Source organism: Rhinoderma darwinii, chromosome 7 (assembly GCF_050947455.1).
Source record: "Rhinoderma darwinii isolate aRhiDar2 chromosome 7, aRhiDar2.hap1, whole genome shotgun sequence".
Taxonomy (NCBI): Eukaryota; Metazoa; Chordata; class Amphibia; order Anura; family Rhinodermatidae; genus Rhinoderma; species Rhinoderma darwinii.
In genome coordinates this window covers 9803750-9824299 of record NC_134693.1, presented here as the reverse complement: position 1 = coordinate 9824299, position 20550 = coordinate 9803750, and the positions used below count along the sequence as shown (strand labels likewise).

Genomic DNA, 20550 nt, shown 5'->3' with positions numbered 1-20550 from the left:
ATAAAATTTCCTGAACAAAATGAATCATTTCACAAGTGAAAGGAATCCCCCTCCCCCCAGATAACGGAGATTCTCTGCATTGCACACTGGAGTCCTTAATTAAACAGATGCCTTATTATACATGAGATATGGCAGGGAAATAATAATAATTATCTGTAATCCGTCAATCCTATAGGAACGCTGCAGCTCTGCCAATGATACACAATAATATACAATGTTGTTCCCCATCATTTCTGATCCTTTTGTGCATTCCCTTATCCTCTGCTCCCCGTTTTCTTTCCATAGGTGACATTGTTTTACTCACCAGCCCTGTAACTTTAACAGAGGGTGACAGGGTGACCTTGATGACAGATGTTCTTATGGCAACAGATGGCACGGGAAAACCAGAGAAGCTGCTGTACGCCGTTTCTGTGCCACCTGTTCATGGTCAGATTGAGTACATCAATTTTCCTGGCGTGCCCATTTCCAGTTTCAGCCAGTTGGATGTGGTGGCTCAGAAGGTTCGTTACGTCCACGACAACAGCCGTGAGGCTGGCAAGGACTCATTCAGGTGAGAAGGATTTGCTAAGCAGCGGCTATCGGCAAGTCAGAAAGGGTTAAACATGTTGTAATGCCATCATATGCTGAATGGAATACCAGTCACGTAAAGGAACAAAAATATATATATATGGATGATTCCACTATCTGGGGTGTTGTAGTATCAAGGAATTCTTTGGAGAATGATGTGAGAATTTTCGAAAAATTTCACTTGAGTTCGACTCGACACAAAAACATTCTGTTATTTGTCCTCAATTTAATTTGTGGGAAATTTTTGCAAATATTTTACATATTGGTGTGGTTATTTGCATTGACCCGAATAGTTTATTTTTAGAAGAATTGACAATCTAATGTCTATCGGGCTTCCCAACTCAACACCATCTACCCATGTCGGGTGAAAGCCCTGATGTTGCCCCTGAGATACAGCAATCGGCACTGGAGACCTTTGGCAGCCTCATATCTCAAATGCTTCCTTAGAATTACTGAATGTTATTGAAGACTAAGACATCTTAATTGTCTATCAAAGATTCTTTTGGCCACCAGTTTTCGGACGTCTTTGGCCATCTTTAGGCTAGTCCTACGTGGTGCCAGCAGTCTCGCCTTGCCACGTTACCACCGTCCATTGATTGGGCGTTCTCTTGCCTTGATATCTCGAACCATCATATCTCTTCTATAATGTATTACATCTTATAGCAGACTGGGAACACAATGCATTGACATTCCGTCCTAACACAGGGAAGATCGGTCTTTGTAGCCTTAGACCTGAGATTTTTGGGGATCTGTTAACAAGCTCGTGTCTATAAGAAGAGCTTGAAAGACTTCAAGCATCTTCTATTAGGGGAAACAGTGATTGGACAGGTTATTCGTCCACATGACTAATCCAGTTGTTTCCCTTAAGATAAGGGGCACCAGATGTTTCTGGCAGCCACTTTTCTCCCTACCACTATAGAAATAATATACACGTTTGAGAGTTCCCCTTTCCCATCTAACACGTTGGTACCCGTGGAGAAATGACTACAGCAAAATTCTATCCATTGTGTTTTTGTTGTGGTTTTTCTCCATTGACTTCGATGTGGAAGGCAATTTTTTACACGCCCCATCACAATGTCCTTTTTGGTGGAAGCAATCTCTAGAACCACTTTCCAAAACTGCTTCAATAAGCCATAAACGAATTGGGCATATGTGTACGCCCTCAACCAGAGCTATTCCCCGTATGCCCTGGCGATGGCACAGACACAGCATTTGTGCCTACACAACCACCAGCCGTAGGGCAACCGCCATATTCTCACACCAATGGCCAGCGTTGGAGGAATCCTCTCTCTCCCCAACTTTTAACTCTTCTCTGATCACCATGTTAATAAATGGAAAGAATCTAAACCCTTGAAAAAAATGTCCCGCAAAAAACAAAGCCTTAAATAGCCGCGTAGACTGACGGAAACCAAGGAGGTAAAAACGGGAAAAAATGTTGGCGATCCTAACGGCTAAAACTGGCTTTGCCATTTAGGGGTTAAAAAAAATAAATATGGCTGCAACTGGCACCAAAATGGTAGACAAAATGGCATGTGTGAACCCGGTCTTATACTTCTTACGGTATAAAATACGCATAGGCTCTACTGTAGATATAGTCTGTATACATTTATTGTGACATTGTGGTATACAAGCACTGTCAGCACTGGGAGGTGAGACTTGAGACGTAGTATCCCAGATGGCGGCGGCGGCGTTGTCTCGGAAATTAACATATGTCGTCTATTATTTCGCCTAAACACCATAGTCAACAATGTAAATAGATTTTCTCATAAAGTATCGGCTCCTCTCCAGTCTTCTCATGTGTCCGTATAAACTGACGAAAGACGGCAGAAGAGTCACAGTCTGGGAGAAGGAAGAATTGCTATAGAGGCTGGAGATGCCTCTCACCGGGCAGCGCCGGCTGGGATTGCCCCTCCACAAGTGCCGTGTCACATCTAGGGAAGGTGTCTGACTGCCTCTCAAGGAGCAGAGTTAGGAAGCTCGAAGCTCCAACAAACCCAAAACTGGGGAGACCAAGAGCATATACCGGCAATGGGAGGGGGGGGGGACCTATTCCCTATTTTTTGCCTTCAGGCCATACTATTCTTTAGATGTGGTTTATATACTGTACATTTTGTCAGAACCAAAATTAATTTTGTACAAAAACAAAATGGATTTTGTAAACACGAAATACACAAAAGGATTAGACTTTTACCAAAGTAAATTCTGTCACCAGAGTGATATGACAAGGCACAAAATATTAGGCTCTGTTCACACGCTTAGCAAAAAACGTCTGAAAATACGGAGCAGTTTTCAAGGGAAAACCACTCCTGATTTCCAGACTTTTTTTTTAGCAACTCGCGTTTTTCGCTGCGTTTTTTACGGCCGTTTTTGGAACTGTTTTTCTATAGAGTCAATGAAAAAAGGCTCGAAAAACCGCTTAAGACTTGACATGCACTTCTTCTTCGTGGGCGTTTTTTTTTTACGCGGTCGTAAGAAAATTCCCCATCGGAACAGAACGCCATTTTTCCCATTGAAATCAATGGGCAGATGTTTGGAGGCGTTCTGCTTACGATTTTTCAGCCTGTATTCAGCCGTTTACAGTTCGAAAATAAGCAGTGTGCACATACCCTCACTCTTAATGCAACAAAATAACATTGTGTGTCACAAAAACTGAACAAAATTGCATTCTGTGCCCTAAAAAAGTATTTTGTGTCACACAAAGTTATTCTAGGGGACAGAAGTTTGTTACAAAATGACAATATTTGCCACATAATTGTGTGGTATCCTGTGTCAATTCCCAATATATTGCAACAATAGTTGCAACGAATCACCGCTCCTTAAGTCGTCCTCTTTTGTTCATCGAAATTCTTTTCAGTTTTACCTTTTTTGGGGAAAACTGGGGGACAACCAATGTTCCCTCAATTAAAGCTCCAAATTGCTGCCACCCAGCTTTCCTAGAATCCTGTATATAAGTAATATTGTAGGATTATCTATTTTGTTGACATAGTATCTTATTTCTGCATGGAATGTATCTATTACATATAATGTATCTTTTTGCAAAGCAGCTTTTTGTTTTTTATTTGCTGTTTTTGCAATTTTGCCAGCCCACAATCATAAAAATACTGCCCCCCCCTCCCCCCACTTCCCATGTTCTACTACACAGTGTGTCATAGATTAATTTAATATTGACTAAGCCCTGATCTTAGCATCGGACTCTGCATGCCTTCCATGTAAGCAGACAAGGAACATGAAAGAGATTACGTGTTAAGTATCTGCCAGAGACGGTACCATCTGCGCCGCTCGTCCAACACCCTAAGAACCAGTTATATTAACTTCTGCAAAAACATCCCACTCTCCCGAGCAGCAGCAGCTAAGGTGTGTGCCTGTCAACCCTCACGTCAACCAGATGCCAAAATTCAGATTACTGATAGTCAGGGAAGCATAAAGAAGACGGGTCTTTCTTAAATTCATTTCTTGGGGGGGGGTAATCTTTATTGGGTTAAATAACGCCTCGTTATTCTTCTCCGCAGCTGAGGTTTTTCTCAAAGTGTTTATCTTGTATTGTAACCGGTACCTTCTGGTGGAGAGCGGTGCCAGCTTCCCCTGCCGCTCCCCTCTATATTTCATTCCCACTATTTTTGGAATTGAGCTTCTGGTTCCAGGTGATTTAATCATTATTTTTTCTATTTTTTTGTCATTTTTTTTTTGCGCTTCTTTTAAAACGAACCCATCTGCTCGACACCTGCCAAACTCCTGATCTGCAAGTATTTGGTGACAAACAGCCTGCCAGCCCTAAACAGCAATGTTAATATTTACTATTATAGGATTTCAGCCAGTTTCAACCTTACTATGTAATATGGCCGCATTTTAAACTCTATTACAGCCACAAACGTACCGCGGTTCTTCTGAACTGGATTTATGCTGTGAACATGACAATGTAGTAAATAGTCAGCCATTCTTTGAATAAGTGTCAAGTAATACCACATTTCTCCTGTAGTGGCCGCTGCAGGACAAATGTGCAGCCGGTAGAAGATTCCCTGACAATCACTGGTGATCTATGTGCGTTTCAGCCACGGGACTCAATCGATTACCTGATCGCCAGTGGGTCCTCAGTTAAAGAAAAGATCGTTCACAAGAGAGAAAGACCTTCTGCTCTGCTATTTCTTAGTTATATCTGTTTCTGGGAAGGTTAGATGACAACCAACTTTGCTAGTCCTGTGACTCCCATAAAGAATGTCCTAAAGTCCTGAATGGAAAATCGGGCTAGTTCTCAAGCAGTTTCCTACTGAAGACTGTATTTTCTCTTTCATTTTACTAGATCCGGTTGCATACTGTGCTCTTCTTAGGGTCGGCTAATATTGCAGCGAGCTTGTATTTTGTCTTCTGCCAGGTTAGGCAGCCCATTACCCTCAGATGACATGATTTCTCTGCAGAGGGACAGATGATCACCGAGGGAGAGGGAAGCTGGACGTGCGGCTTATAGACGCTCTCATATAATACGATTTTTAGATCTTAATGAAACAAAAGTATATTTTACTAACTTCAAGGCCGTGTAAGCCAGACAAGACTCATAACACCGTGGAGACACAGCGCGCTGCAAAGTGAAAGGATCCTGTGTCCTAAGAAGAACTTGTCTTTTAAAGGGCAATTCTTGTTAGTGGAAAATCAGCTTCATTACTAAACAAATGTAAAACTTTTATGTTGTGAGGTTATAAATTCCTGATTATACACTTTATACAGCAGCTACAGCCACAAGTGAAAATACATCTTACCATTTATATCCTTATACTTATCACAGTAGTGTAGCTAGTAGGGAGGCAGGGGGAGGGGCGGTGACCCCGGGCCCACTGAGATGGTGGAGTCCACCGGGACCACCCATGCCTGTCTGAGGGGGCGGCAGCGCAGCTGAAACCAGCCACCGTCCCCCTGCACTCATTGTACCTGCGTCTATAGGACTTAAAAGTGTGAGTGGCATTATTTACAGAGGGGGCTATATGTTGGACACCATCTAAAGGGGGAGCTATATGTGGGGTGCTATATGTGGTGCACTATCTACAGGGGGGGCTATATGTAGAGCGCTATATACAGGGGGGCTATATGTAGAGTACTATCTACACAGGGCTATATGTGGGACACTATAGAGGGGCTATATGTAGGGCACTATCTACAGGAGGACTATATGTGGGTACTATTTACAGGGAGATCTATGGAGTGCACTATCTACAGGGGGCATGGTGTGTGTGTGGGACACAGTGTATGGTGCTATTATAATCAGGGACACAGTGTATGGTGCTATTATAATCAGGGACACAGTGCATTGTGCTATTATATTTAGGGGCGTTGAGTGTGGCACCATGAGAATTTTATCTTCGTTTATAGGTGCAGAAATGTTTGGAAAGTAAGACGCTGATGACATATGAGCGGAAAACAGCAGAAATGGGCCCTGGCCGGGAGCAGTCATCATTTAGGTCTGGACCGGATGGAGAAGAAAAGAGAAAAAGAACAACTACAATCTGAAAAGACGTCACGGGTAAGTCACTTAATGTAAATGTTTATTGTGCCTCTAATCAGCACTGTAGTCACTGTATGATCTGCAGTGAGATGATGGGTGGTATGATTTTTTTTGTGAAACAGCAACTCCCAGCATATCCTTACCATTGTTCGGGTCATGCTGGTAGCTGTAGTTTTACACTGTACAAACCTATACGGCAGGGTAGCCTGACTGGTATATGCAGGGATGATGGTTGTTATATACAGGGATTATGGTTGTTATATACAGGGATGATGGTTGTTATATACAGGGATGAAGGGTAGTCCAGCCATCATCCTCGCATTAACCCCCATCATCCATGTGTATACCAGCCATCATCCCCTTATATAACACTCATCATCCCTGTATATAACCCCCATCATCCCTGTATATACCAGCCTGGGACTCTTTGCCTATTATCTGGAACACATTACATGCCTCTTGGGTTTATATATTTCATACACTATGTAGAGCACTGAATGTGCTTTCATGGTTGCAGTTACTCCCAGCCTTACTCATGATACTGTAAAGGATCTGCCAGGCACAGCTTCGGGGTTAACTCCCTTAATTAATCAGTCAGCACCTGAATCTACATCCCTGAGACTGACTCCAGCTTCCACCACTCAGGCTGGCAGGCTTAGGAGTGGGAGAGCCTATCGCAGCCTGGCCAGACTCAGCTAGCTCCCGCCCTCTGTCTATTTATACCTGCATTTCCTGTTCCTCCTTGCTTGTTATTCTTTTTCGTGTGGTTTCCTAGCCCAGCTACAGCTCCTTCTACTTTGTTCCTGCTCCATACAGACCCTGGCTTACTGACTACTCTTCTGCTCTTCGTTTGGTACCTCGCACACTCCTGGCTTGACTCGGCTCGTTCACCTCTCTGGTTGCTCACGGTGTTGCCGTGGGCAACTGCCCCTTTCCCTTGCTTGTATTCCCTTGTATGTTTGTCGTGTTTGTCGTGCACTTACTGAGTGCAGGGACCGCCGCCCAGTTGTACCCCGTCGCCTAGGGCGGGTCGTTGCAAGTAGGCAGGGACAGAGTGGCGGGTAGATTAGGGCTCACTTGTCCGTTTCCCTACCCCCTGGTCATTACATAATAACAAGCCCATACCTAGTCTACCCTGGTCCCTGACACCACTATGGACCCCCGTGAGACCCTGGCTCAGCAAATGCAGGGTCTCTCCCTACAGGTCCAGGCCCTGGCTCAGAGGGTCAACCAGCCTGATGCTACCTTGGTAGTTCCCCTCACCGCACCTCTTGAACCCCACCTCAAGTTGCCCGACCGGTTCTCAGGGGACCGGAGGGCTTTTCTCTCCTTTCGGGAGAGCTGTAGGCTTTACTTTCGTTTAAAGCCTCATTCCTCAGGTTCTGAGAGCCAGCGGGTGGGTATAATTATGTCCCGGCTCCAGGAAGGGCCCCAAGAGTGGGCCTTCTCCTTGGCTCCTGACGCCCCTGAACTTTCCTCCGTTGATTGTTTCTTTTCTGCTCTCGGACTTATTTATGACGAGACTGACAGGACTGCCTTTGCCGAGAGTCAGCTGGTGAACTTACGTCAGGGTAAGAGACCTGTTGAGGAGTATTGCTCTGACTTTAGGAAGTGGTGTGTAGCTTCTCGGTGGAATGACCCTGCATTAAGGTGCCAGTTTAGGTTGGGTCTGTCGAATGCCCTGAAAGACCTGCTAGTTAGCTATCCCTCTTCTGACTCCCTAGACCAGGCTATGGCTTTAGCGGTACGACTTGACCGACGTCTCAGGGAACGACAACATGAACGTTTATGTGTTTTCTCCTCCGACTCCCCCATGATGCCTCCCGAAGTTTCGTTGCTTCGTTCCTCCAGGAAAGACTCAGAGATACCTATGCAACTCGGGGCCTCCGTGTCCCCCCAACAACGTAGAGAATTCCGCAGGAAGAATGGTCTCTGCTTCTACTGTGGGGATGACAAGCATCAAGTGAACAACTGTCCTAAGCGTAAAAATGCAGCCAGAGAACTTCCGCGCCTAAGTGATCATCGGGGAGGTCACTTGGGCGCACAGGTATTTCCAGTAAATAGGAAACGTACTAAGATCTTGCTTCCCTTTCAGGTCTCTTTTGGTGGTAGGTCTGCTACCGGCAGTGCCTTCGTGGATTCAGGGTCCTCTACTAATATTATGTCTGTGGAATTTGCTATGTCTCTTGCTATGCCTCTGATTGATTTGCCTAAACTTGTCCCGGTAGTGGGTATCGACTCCACTCCTCTTGCTAATGGTTATTTTACACAGCATACCCCTGATTTTGAACTCCTTGTTGGCTCCATGCATTTGGAGCAATGCTCTGTACTGTTGATGCAGGGATTATCGTACGATTTGGTTCTAGGCCTTCCCTGGTTGCAGTTGCATAATCCCACGTTTGACTGGAATACTGGGGAGCTAACCAAATGGGGTAATGAATGTTGTACGTCATGTTTTTCTGTTAATTCTATTTCTCCCCCTGAGGAGGCGAATACGCTACCCGAGTTTGTTCAGGACTTCGCTGATGTTTTCTCTAGGGAGGCCTCCGAAGTGTTACCTCCTCATAGAGAATACGATTGCGCTATCGAATTGGTACCAGGAGCTAAGCTTCCTAAGGGTAGGATATTTAATCTTTCTTGTCCCGAACGTGAAGCCATGAGAGAGTATATCCAGGAATCCCTGGCCAAGGCTTACATTCGTCCCTCTTCTTCTCCGGTAGGTGCTGGCTTCTTCTTCGTGGGGAAGAAGGATGGTGGTCTTAGGCCATGCATTGACTACCGTAGCCTGAATAAGGTCACGGTAAGGAACCAGTATCCCCTTCCTTTGATTCCTGATCTCTTTAATCAGGTTCAGGGGGCCCAATGGTTCTCTAAATTGGATCTAAGGGGGGCGTATAACCTTATTCGCATCAAAGAGGGGGATGAGTGGAAGACTGCGTTTAACACGCCCGAAGGCCATTTCGAATACCTCGTCATGCCCTTTGGGTTGTGTAATGCCCCTGCGGTCTTCCAGAATTTCATAAATGAGATTTTGAGAAATTACCTGGGGATATTTCTTGTAGTGTACCTTGATGACATACTGGTGTTTTCCAAGGACTGGTCCTCCCACATTGAGCATGTCAGGAAGGTGCTCCAGGTCCTTCGGGAAAACAAACTGTTTGCCAAAACCGAAAAATGTGTGTTTGGGGTACAGGAGATACCATTTTTGGGTCAAATCCTCACTCCTCATGAATTCCGCATGGACCCCGCCAAGGTTCAGGCTGTGGCGGAATGGGTCCAACCTGCCTCCCTGAAGGCGTTACAGTGTTTTTTGGGGTTCGCTAATTATTACAGGAGATTTATTGCTAACTTCTCGGTCATCGCTAAGCCTCTTACGGACCTCACTCGCAAAGGTGCTGATCTCCTCCACTGGCCTCCTGAGGCTGTCCAGGCTTTTGAGGTCCTTAAGAAGTACTTTATCTCGGCCCCGGTGCTGGTTCAGCCCAACCAAATGGAGCCATTTATCGTGGAAGTTGACGCATCTGAGGTGGGAGTGGGGGCTGTCTTGTCCCAGGGTACCAGGTCTCTCACCCATCTCCGCCCCTGTGCCTACTTCTCCAGGAAGTTTTCGCCAACTGAGAGTAACTATGATATTGGCAACCGCGAACTCTTAGCCATTAAATGGGCATTTGAAGAGTGGCGCCACTTCCTGGAGGGGGCTAGACACCAGGTAACGGTCCTTACCGACCACAAGAATCTGGTTTTCCTAGAATCTGCCCGGAGGCTAAACCCGAGACAAGCTTGATGGGCGTTATTTTTTACCAGATTCAATTTTTTGGTTACCTATAGGGCTGGGTCTAAAAATATTAAGGCTGATGCACTGTCGCGTAGCTTCATGGCCAGCCCTCCTTCGGAGGAAGATCCTGCTTGTATTTTGCCTCCAGGTATAATCATTTCCTCGATCGATTCTGATTTAGTCTCTGAAATTGCTGCTGCTCAAGGTTCAGCTCCCGGGAACCTTCCTGAGAACAAGCTGTTTGTTCCCCTGCAATTCCGGCTAAGGGTACTTAGGGAAAATCATGACTCCGCAGTATCTGGTCATCCAGGCATCCTGGGTACCAAACACCTCATTACCAGAAATTATTGGTGGCCTGGGTTGCCTAAAGACGTTAAGGCCTACGTCGCCGCTTGTGAGGTTTGTGCTAGGTCCAAGACTCCCAGGTCCCGACCAGCGGGCTTACTGCGTTCGTTGCCCATTCCCCAGAGACCTTGGACACATATCTCCATGGATTTTATCACCGATTTGCCTCCATCCCAAGGCAAGTCGGTGGTGTGGGTGGTGGTAGACCGCTTCAGTAAGATGTGCCACTTTGTGCCCCTCAAGAAACTACCCAACGCCAAGACGTTGGCTACCTTGTTTGTCAAACACATCCTGTGTCTCCATGGGGTCCCTGTCAATATTGTTTCGGACAGAGGGGTACAATTTGTTTCATTGTTTTGGAGAGCCTTCTGTATGAAGTTGGGGATTGATCTGTCCTTCTCCTCTGCCTTCCATCCTGAAACCTTAATAACCGGGTCAGTAACTCGTCAGGGGTCTCTCCCTTTTTCTGTAATTTTGGGTTTAATCCACGGTTCTCCTCCGTTTCACCTGGTAGTTCCAACAATCCCGAGGTAGAGGTCGTTCATCGGGAACTGTGCACAGTCTGGGCCCAGGTTCAGAAGAACCTAGAGGCGTCCCAGAGCGTACAAAAAACTCAGGCTGATAGAAAACGTTCTGCTAACCCCCTGTTTATGGTCGGGGATCTGGTGTGGTTGTCGTCTAGGAACTTGCGTCTCAAGGTTCCGTCCAAGAAGTTTGCTCCCCGGTTTATTGGGCCGTATAAGGTCATTGAGGTCCTCAATCCTGTCTCCTTCCGGCTGGAGTTACCCCGTCTTTTCGTATACACGACGTGTTTCATGCCTCCCTCCTTAAACGCTGCTCCCCGTCCTTGGCTCCCTCGAGGAGACCTCCTGTTCCCATCCTCACCCCTGAGGGGGTGGAATTCGAGGTGGCCAGGATTGTGGACAGCAAGATGGTCCAAGGCTCCCTCCAGTACCTGGTCCATTGGAGAGGTTACGGGCCCGAGGAGAGGACTTGGGTACCCGCCCGGGATGTTCACGCTGGGGTATTGGTCAGGAGGTTCCACCTGCGTTTCCCCAGTAAGCCAGGTCCACTTAGAAAGGGTCCGGTGGCCCCTCATAAAAGGGGGGGTACTGTAAAGGATCTGCCAGGCACAGCTTCGGGGTTAACTCCCTTAATTAATCAGTCAGCACCTGAATCTACATCCCTGAGACTGACTCCAGCTTCCACCACTCAGGCTGGCAGGCTTAGGAGTGGGAGAGCCTATCGCAGCCTGGCCAGACTCAGCTAGCTCCCGCCCTCTGTCTATTTATACCTGCATTTCCTGTTCCTCCTTGCTTGTTATTCTTTTTCGTGTGGTTTCCTGGCCCAGCTACAGCTCCTTCTACTTTGTTCCTGCTCCATACAGACCCTGGCTTACTGACTACTCTTCTGCTCTTCGTTTGGTACCTCGCACACTCCTGGCTTGACTCGGCTCGTTCACCTCTCTGGTTGCTCACGGTGTTGCCGTGGGCAACTGCCCCTTTCCCTTGCTTGTATTCCCTTGTATGTTTGTCGTGTTTGTCGTGCACTTACTGAGTGCAGGGACCGCCGCCCAGTTGTACCCCGTCGCCTAGGGCGGGTTGTTGCAAGTAGGCAGGGACAGAGTGGCGGGTAGATTAGGGCTCACTTGTCCGTTTCCCTACCCCCCGGTCATTACAGATACTTCCAAAACACATATATATCTATATTTATTATCCAACTATTGACAACTGTCTGGCCTCATCTGCTTCACACTGTGGTAAACATCTTTGATTTTAATGTGTGTGTTTTTTATCTTTTGTACCAATAAAATTATATATTTTATCAGTATAAGCATGGTTTTGACTCTATTTTTAGGTTTTTATTCAGCCATCATACCTGTTTATAACCCCCATCTTAACTGTATACACTAGCCAGGCTGGTATATACAGAGATAATAGGGGTTATATACAGGGATGATGACTGGTATATACAGGGATAATGTCTGGTATATACAGGGATGATGGGGGTTATATACAGGGATGATGGGGGTTATATACAGCGATGATGGGGGTTATATACAGCGATGATGGCTGGTATATAATTTAGAATGCACCTCTTCAGTTGTAAACATGCGTTAGGGGGGCCCACTGGATTGGGGCCCACTCAGATATGTTTTGCCCCCCCCCCCCCATGTGCTAAACGCCTAGCTACGCCTGTGACTTGTCCATAAGGGCAGTGTTATAGTAGTTATATTCTTGTTCATAGGAGCAGTATTATAGTAGTTATATTCTTGTTCATAGGAGCAGTATTATAGTAGTTATATTCTTGTATATAATAGGCAGTATTATAGTAGTTATATTCTTCTATATAGGGGCAGTATTATAGTAGTTATATTCTTCTATATAGGGGCAGTATTATAGTAGTTATATTCTTGTATATAGGGGCAGTATTATAGTAGTTATATTCTTGTATATAGGGGCAGTATTATAGTAGTTATATTCTTGTATATAGGGAGCAGTATTATAGTAGTTATATTCTTGTATATAGGGGCAGTATTATAGTAGTTATATTCTTGCATATAGGGGGTAGTATTATAGTAGATATATTCTTGCATATAGGGGGTAGTATTATAGTAGATATATTCTTGTATATAGGGGGTAGTATTATAGTTGTTATATTCTTGTATATAGGGGACAGCATTATAGTAGTTATATTCTTGTATATAGGGGCAGTATTATAGTAGTTATATTCTTGCATATAGGAGCAGTATTATAGTAGTTATATTCTTGTATATAGGGAGCAGTATTACAGTAGTTATAATCTTGTATATAGGGGCAGTATTATAGTAGTTCTATTCTTGTGTATAGGGGCAGTGTTATAGTTGTTATATTCTTCTATATAGGTGGCAGTATTATAGTAGTTATATTCTTGTATATAGGAGCAGTATTATAGTAGTTATATTCTTGTATATAGGGGGGAGTATTATAGTAGTTATATTCTTGTATATAGGGGCAGTATTATAGTAGTTATATTCTTGTATATAGGGGCAGTATTATAGTAGTTATATTCTTGTATATAGGGGGCAGTATTATAGTAGTTATATTCTTGTATATAGGGGGCAGTATTATAGTAGTTATATTCTTGTATATAGGGGGCAGTATTATAGTAGTTATATTCTTGTATATAGGGAGCAGTATTACAGTAGTTATAATCTTGTATATAGGGGCAGTATTATAGTAGTTCTATTCTTGTGTATAGGGGCAGTGTTATAGTTGTTATATTCTTCTATATAGGTGGCAGTATTATAGTAGTTATATTCTTGTATATAGGAGCAGTATTATAGTAGTTATATTCTTGTATATAGGGGGGAGTATTATAGTAGTTATATTCTTGTATATAGGGGCAGTATTATAGTAGTTATATTCTTGTATATAGGGGCAGTATTATAGTAGTTATATTCTTGTATATAGGGGGCAGTATTATAGTAGTTATATTCTTGTATATAGGGGGCAGTATTATAGTAGTTATATTCTTATATATAGGGGCAGTATTATAGTAGTTATATTCTTGTATATAGGGGGCAGTATTATAGTAGTTATATTCTTGTATATAGGGGGCAGTATTATAGTAGTTATATTCTTGTATATAGGGGGCAGTATTATAGTAGTTCTATTCTTGTATATAGGGGCAGTATTATAGTAGTTATATTCTTGTATATAGGGGCAGTATTATAGTAGTTATATTCTTGTATATAGGGGGCAGTATTATAGTAGTTATATTCTTGTATATAGGGGCAGTATTATAGTAGTTATATTCTTGTATATAGGGGCAGTATTATAGTAGTTATATTCTTGTATATAGGGGGCAGTATTATAGTAGTTATATTCTTGTATATTGAGCAGTATTATAGTAGTTATATTCTTGTATATAGGAGCAGTATTATAGTAGTTATATTCTTGTATATAGGGGGCAGTATAATAGTAGTTATATTCTTGTATATAGGGGGCAGTGTTATAGTAGTTATATTCTTGTATATAGTGGGCAGTATTATAGTAGTTATATTCTTGTATATAGGGGGCAGTATTATAGCAGTTATATTCTTGTATATAGGGGGCAGTATTATAGTAGTTATATTCTTGTATATAGGGGGCAGTATTATAGTAGTTATATTCTTGTATATAGGAGCAGTATTATAGTAGTTATATTCTTGTATATAGGAGCAGTATTATAGTAGTTATATTCATGTATATAGGGGCAGTATTGTAGTAGTTATATTCTTGTATATAGGAGCAGTATTATAGTAGTTATATTCTTGTATATAGGAGCAGTATTATAGTAGTTATATTCTTGTACATAGGGGGCAGTGTTATAGTAATTATATTCTTGTATATAGGGGCAGTATTATAGTAGTTATATTATTCTGCATAGGGGGCAGTATTATAGTAGTTATATTCTTGTATATATGAGCAGTATTATAGTAGTTATATTCTTGTATATAGGGGCAGTATTATTGTAGTTATATTCTTGTATATAGGGGGCAGTATTATAGTAGTTATATTCTTGTATAAAGGGAGCAGTAATATAGTAGTTATATCCTTGTATATAGGGGGCAGTATTATAGTAGTTATATTCTTGTATAAAGGGAGCAGTAATATAGTAGGTATATTCTTGTATATAGGGTGCAGTATTATAGTAGTTATATTCTAGTATATAGGGGCAGTATTATAGTAGTTCTATTATTGTACGTAGGGGTCAGTATTATAATGGTTATATTCTTGTGTATAGGGGCAGTATTATAGTAGTTATATTCCTGTATATAGGTGGCAGTATTAGGGTATGTTCACACGAGGTCATTACGTCCGTAATTGACGGACGTATTTCGGCCGCAAGTCCCGGACCGAAAACAGTGCAGGGAGCCGGGCTCCTAGCATCATACTTATGTACGACGCTAGGAGTCCCTGCCTCGCTGCCGGACAACTGTCCCGTACTGAAAACATGATTACAGTACGGGACAGTTGTCCGGCAGCGAGGCAGGGACTCCTAGCGTCGTACATAACTATGATGCTAGGAGCCCGGCCCCCTGCACTGTGTTTGGTCCGGTACTTGCGGCCGAAATACGTCCGTCAATTACGGACGTAATGACCTCATGTGAACATACCCTTATAGTAGTTATATTCTTGTATATAGGGAGCAGTATTATAGTAGTTATATTCTTATATATAGGGGGCAGTATTATAGTAGTTATATTCTTGTATATAGGAACAGTATTATAGTAGTTATATTTTTGTATATAGGAGGCAGTATTATAGTAGTTATATTCTTTTATATAGGAGCAGTATTATAGTAGTTATATTCTTGTATATAGGGGCAGTATTATTGTAGTTATATTCTTGTATATAGGGAGCAGTATTATAGTATTTATATTCTTGTATATAGGGGCAGTATTATAGTAGTTATATTCTTGTATATAGGGGCAGTATTATAGTAGTTCTATTCTTGTATATAGGGGGCAGTATTATAGTAGTTATATTCTTGTATATAGGGGCAGTATTATAGTAGTTATATTCTTGTATATTGAGCAGTATTATAGTAGTTATATTCTTGTATATAGGAGCAGTATTATAGTAGTTATATTCTTGTATATAGGGGGCAGTATAATAGTAGTTATATTCTTGTATATAAGGGGCAGTATTATAGTAGTTATATTCTTGTATATAGGGGGCAGTATTATAGTAGTTATATTCTTGTATATAGGGGGCAGTATTATAGCAGTTATATTCTTGTATATAGGGGGCAGTATTATAGTAGTTATATTCTTGTATATAGGGGGCAGTATTATAGTAGTTATATTCTTGTATATAGGAGCAGTATTATAGTAGTTATATTCTTGTATATAGGAGCAGTATTATAGTAGTTATATTCATGTATATAGGGGCAGTATTATAGTAGTTATATTCTTGTATATAGGAGCAGTATTATAGTAGTTATATTCTTGTACATAGGGGGCAGTATTATAGTAGTTATATTCTTGTATATAGGGGGCAGTATTATAGTAGTTATATTCTTGTATATAGGGAGCAGTATTATAGTAGTTGTATTCTTGTATATAGGAGCAGTGTTATAGTAATTATATTCTTGTATATAGGAGCAGTATTATAGTAGTTATATTCTTGTATATAGGAGCAGTATTATAGTAGTTATATTCTTGTATATAGGGGACAGTATTATAGTAGTTATATTCTTGGACATAGGGGGCAGTATTATAGTTTTTTTCTGCCAACTTATTTAACAAACTAGGTAAACACATTTGGTATTTCAAACATTTTGATTTTTGTTCTATTAATTTTGAATAGTTTTACGGTGAGCAATGGATTGAAGGCAAGAGATGGATCATTAGAATTTATCATAGCACAGACGGACAGGATTCCTCCAACTCTCCTGATTAATAAAGGGCTACAGATCTTAGACGGAGCAGCCATTGTTATTACCTCAGATGTTCTGCAGATAATGGACCCCGACAGCCCACTGGAGAAGTTGACTTACACGATTACTGAATATCCACAACATGGTCAATTGTACCTGAGCGGCGCCGTCCTGCAGCAGAACCATTTCACACAGACTGACATCAATAATTTATACCTGTCTTACCGACACTATGGTGGGCCGGCAGAACTAGACCGCTTCTCCTTCACACCCACAGATGATACCAATGTTGGATTTTTGCTTAGCGGCCAATTAAAGAAGGAATCCGCAGTGTTTGTAATACAAGTAAGTAAAATTCTATGGGTTTTCCCATCTTGGACATTTATGGCAAATCCACAGCTCTAACCTCAGCGTAGCATGGCGAGTTACATTCCCAAGTTCCGCAAACAGTGTAGCTCGCCATGCTTCGCTGTTTTTCCGTAACTTCCATTCTCTTCTATGGGAGTTACGGAAACAGTGTAGTTCACCGAGCTCAGCTGTTTCTGTACTCCCGATCACCTCGTCAGACAGTGGCTGGGGAGCCGGACAAGGTAGGACGTGGGAGTCAGAGTGCCCCAGAGTGTAATAAATGTCCAAGAGTGGGACTCGCATTTATCGTACATTTATGGCATATCCTGTGGATATGAAAATAATGTCCAAGATGGAAACACCCGATGTGTATCAGCAACATATGCCCCATAAGGCTGGGTTCACACGTGGCGGAATTTCACTTAAATTCCGCTGCGGACACTCCGCAGCGTTAATCCGCAGCGGAGCCGTTTCTCCATTGACTTCCACTTTAATTTAGCAGTGTTCGTTTAGACGATGCATAAAATTCCGCTGCGGAGCATAGGCTGCGGAGCAGAATTTGGTGTCCGCAGCATGCTCTGTCTGTTGCGGAGCAGTGGCGGACTGGTTGCGGACTCATGGCGGAATTTCTCCATTGACTTCAATGGAGATTCTAATTTCCGCAATGATGTCCGCAGCTGTCATGCACATGTTATGTGTGCTGCGGATGCGTCTTGGTTTTTTAACTTGACATTTCTTCATTCTGGCTGGACCTATGTATTTCTAGGTCTACAGCCAGACTGAGGAAGTCAATGGGGCTCCCGTAATGACGGGAGCGTTGCTAGGAGACGTCAGTAAATAGTCACTGTCCAGGGTGCTGAAAGAGTTAAGCGATCGGCAGTAACTGTTTCTGCACCCGGGACAGTGACTACCGATCCCAATATACAGCTACCTGTAAAAAATATTGAAGTTCATACTTACCGAGAACTCCCTGCTTCTGTCTCCAGTCCGGCCTCCCAGGATGACGTTTCAGTCTAAGTGATGGCTGCAGCCAATCACAGGCCAATAACAGGCTGCAGCGGTCACATGGACTGCCGCGTCATCCAGGGAGATCGGGCTGGATGCCGAAGGAGGGACGCGTCACCAAGACAACGGCCGGTAAGTATGAATTTCTTTGACTTTCACAAGGGAAAGTGCTGTCCCTTCTCTCTATCCTGCACTGATAGGGAGAAGGGAAGTACTTTTACCGCAGTCCGCAGCAGCTAGTCCGCATCAATTTACTGCACATTTTGGGCAGATCCGCAGCAGAATCTGCAACGCAGATTCTGTGCGGCATTGATGCGGACAGTTGCGGAGGAAATCCGCCACGTGGGGGCATGCCCTAACAGTGTGTCATCCACAGATGTCTTCATAACAGTACCGGTAAAAACACAGGGACATATACAAAAACACAGAAAAAGGCCATACTTACAAATGGACACAGCCAGGCCAGAAATGCTGATGAAAGGGCGAGCAGGTGCTTTAAATAATAATAGCCACTCCCACTGGTCTTGAGGGGAGTGGTGTGTGTGGTGCATGGGATGTGTAGTAAGAAATAATAAATGAATAGTGTGTGTGCAAGTGTAATACTATAAGTGAAATATAGGGGGCAGTAATGAGTGAAGTGCCTCAATAGAAATAAATGGATAATGGGGTGCAAGTGAGTGAAACATGGAGGGATAGTGTGTACGTCATGAGGCACAACGTGTATAGCCAGGTAGAAGCCTATTTGTGACGCCTTGATAATTCATAGAGCGGGCTACCCTGCTTGCTATGCCAAACAACAACACACCATGCTCTCCCAGCATCAAAGACCCGGCTGTGTCCAAGAGAAGTGAATATACATAATAATGAAAAATACCTAGGGTATTGGTAATCATTTTGGCCAAAAGGACGCAAGCTCGCAATCCACGACAAGGATCCCCAGACTTGGTGTGTTGTTGTTTGGCATCGCAAGCAGGGTAGCCCGCTCTATGAATTATCAAGGCGTCACAAATAGGCTTCTACCTGGCTATACACGTTGTGCCTCATGACGTACACACTATCCCTCCATGTTTCACACACTTGCACCCCATTATCCATTTATTTCTATTGAGGCACTTCATTTATTACTGCCCCCTATATTTCACTTATAGTATTACACTTGCACACACGCTATTCATTTATTATTTCTTACTACACATCCCATGCACCACACACACCACTCCCCTCAAGACCAGTGGGAGTGGCTATTATTATTTACTACACATCCCATGCACCACACACCACTCCCCTCAAGACTAGTGGGAGTGGCTATTATTATTTAAAGCACCTGCTCGCCCTTTCATCAGCATTTCTGACCTGGCTGTGTCCATTTGTAAGTATGGCCTTTTTCGGTGTCTTCATAACAGTGTATTATCCACAGATATCCCCATAACAGTGTGTCATCCACAGATATCCCCATAACAGTGTATCATCCACAGATGTCCCCATAACAGTGTATCATCCACAGATGTCCTCATAACAGTGTATCACCCACAGATGTCTCCATAACAGTGTATCACCCGCAGATCTCCCCATAACAGTGTATCACCCACAGATGTTCCCATAACAGTGTATCACCCACAGATGTCCCCATAACAGTGTATCACCCACAGATGTCCCCATAACAGTGTATCACCCACAGATATCCCCATAACAGTGTAACTCTTTTTTATTTTATAGAAAAGTACAAAACATAAACTGAAAACAAATACATAACTAATTCCATATAACCAAAAAGTCACAACCAAATTCTTATAAACAAATTTTCTTATATACATCTCTGTATATGAGAAGAGAAAACGATACCAGACCCGGCCACATACACCCAACTCTTATATACTTACATCCAGGGGCGTAACTAGGAAAGACTGGGCCCCATAGCAAACTTTTGACTGGGGCCCCCCCTCCCCTGGGTGTCACACAAACCCCCCCTTGTAGATAGTGCCTTTTTTACAGCCCCCCTGTAGATAACGCCATACAGCCCCCTCTGTAGATAACACCATACAGCCCCCCCTGTAGATAACGCCATACAGCCCCCCTGTAGATATTGCCATACAGCCCCCCCTGTAGATAGCGCCATTCAGCCCCCTCTGTAGATAGCGCCATTCAGCCCCCTTGTAGATAACGCCATACAGCCCCCCTGTAGATAACGCCATACAGCCCCCCTGTAGATAACGCCATACAGCCCCCCTGTAGATAGCGCCATACAGCCCCCCTGTAGATAACGCCATACAGCCCCCTCTGTAGATAGCGCCATACAGCCCCCCCTGTAGACAGCGCCATACAGCCCCCTCTGTAGATAGCGCCATACAGCCCCTTCTGTAGATAGCGCCATACAGCCCCCTTGTAGATAACGCCATACAGCCCTCCCCCTGTAGATAACACCATACAGCCCCCCTGTAGATAGCGCCATACAGCCCCCCTGTAGATAGCGCCATACAGCCCTCCACCTGTAGATAACGCCATACAGTCCCCCCTGTAGATAACACCATACAGCCCCCCCTGTAGATAACGCCATACAGCCCCCCTGTAGATAGCGCAATACAGCCCCCCTGTAGATAGCGCCATGTTTAAATTT

General features: G+C 43.5%; 1 protein-coding gene across 1 annotated transcript in view; it reads left to right on the top strand.

Moving 5' to 3' along the window:
• The window catches only part of LOC142657032 (FRAS1-related extracellular matrix protein 1-like), a 144050-nt gene that overhangs the window by 55391 nt on the left and 68109 nt on the right, over positions 1–20550 (top strand). The window contains exons 23-24 of the mRNA XM_075832081.1: positions 286–550; positions 16514–16928. Of these exons, the coding sequence (XP_075688196.1) occupies positions 286–550; positions 16514–16928 (680 nt within the window). The remainder of the gene's footprint in view (positions 1–285; positions 551–16513; positions 16929–20550) is intronic.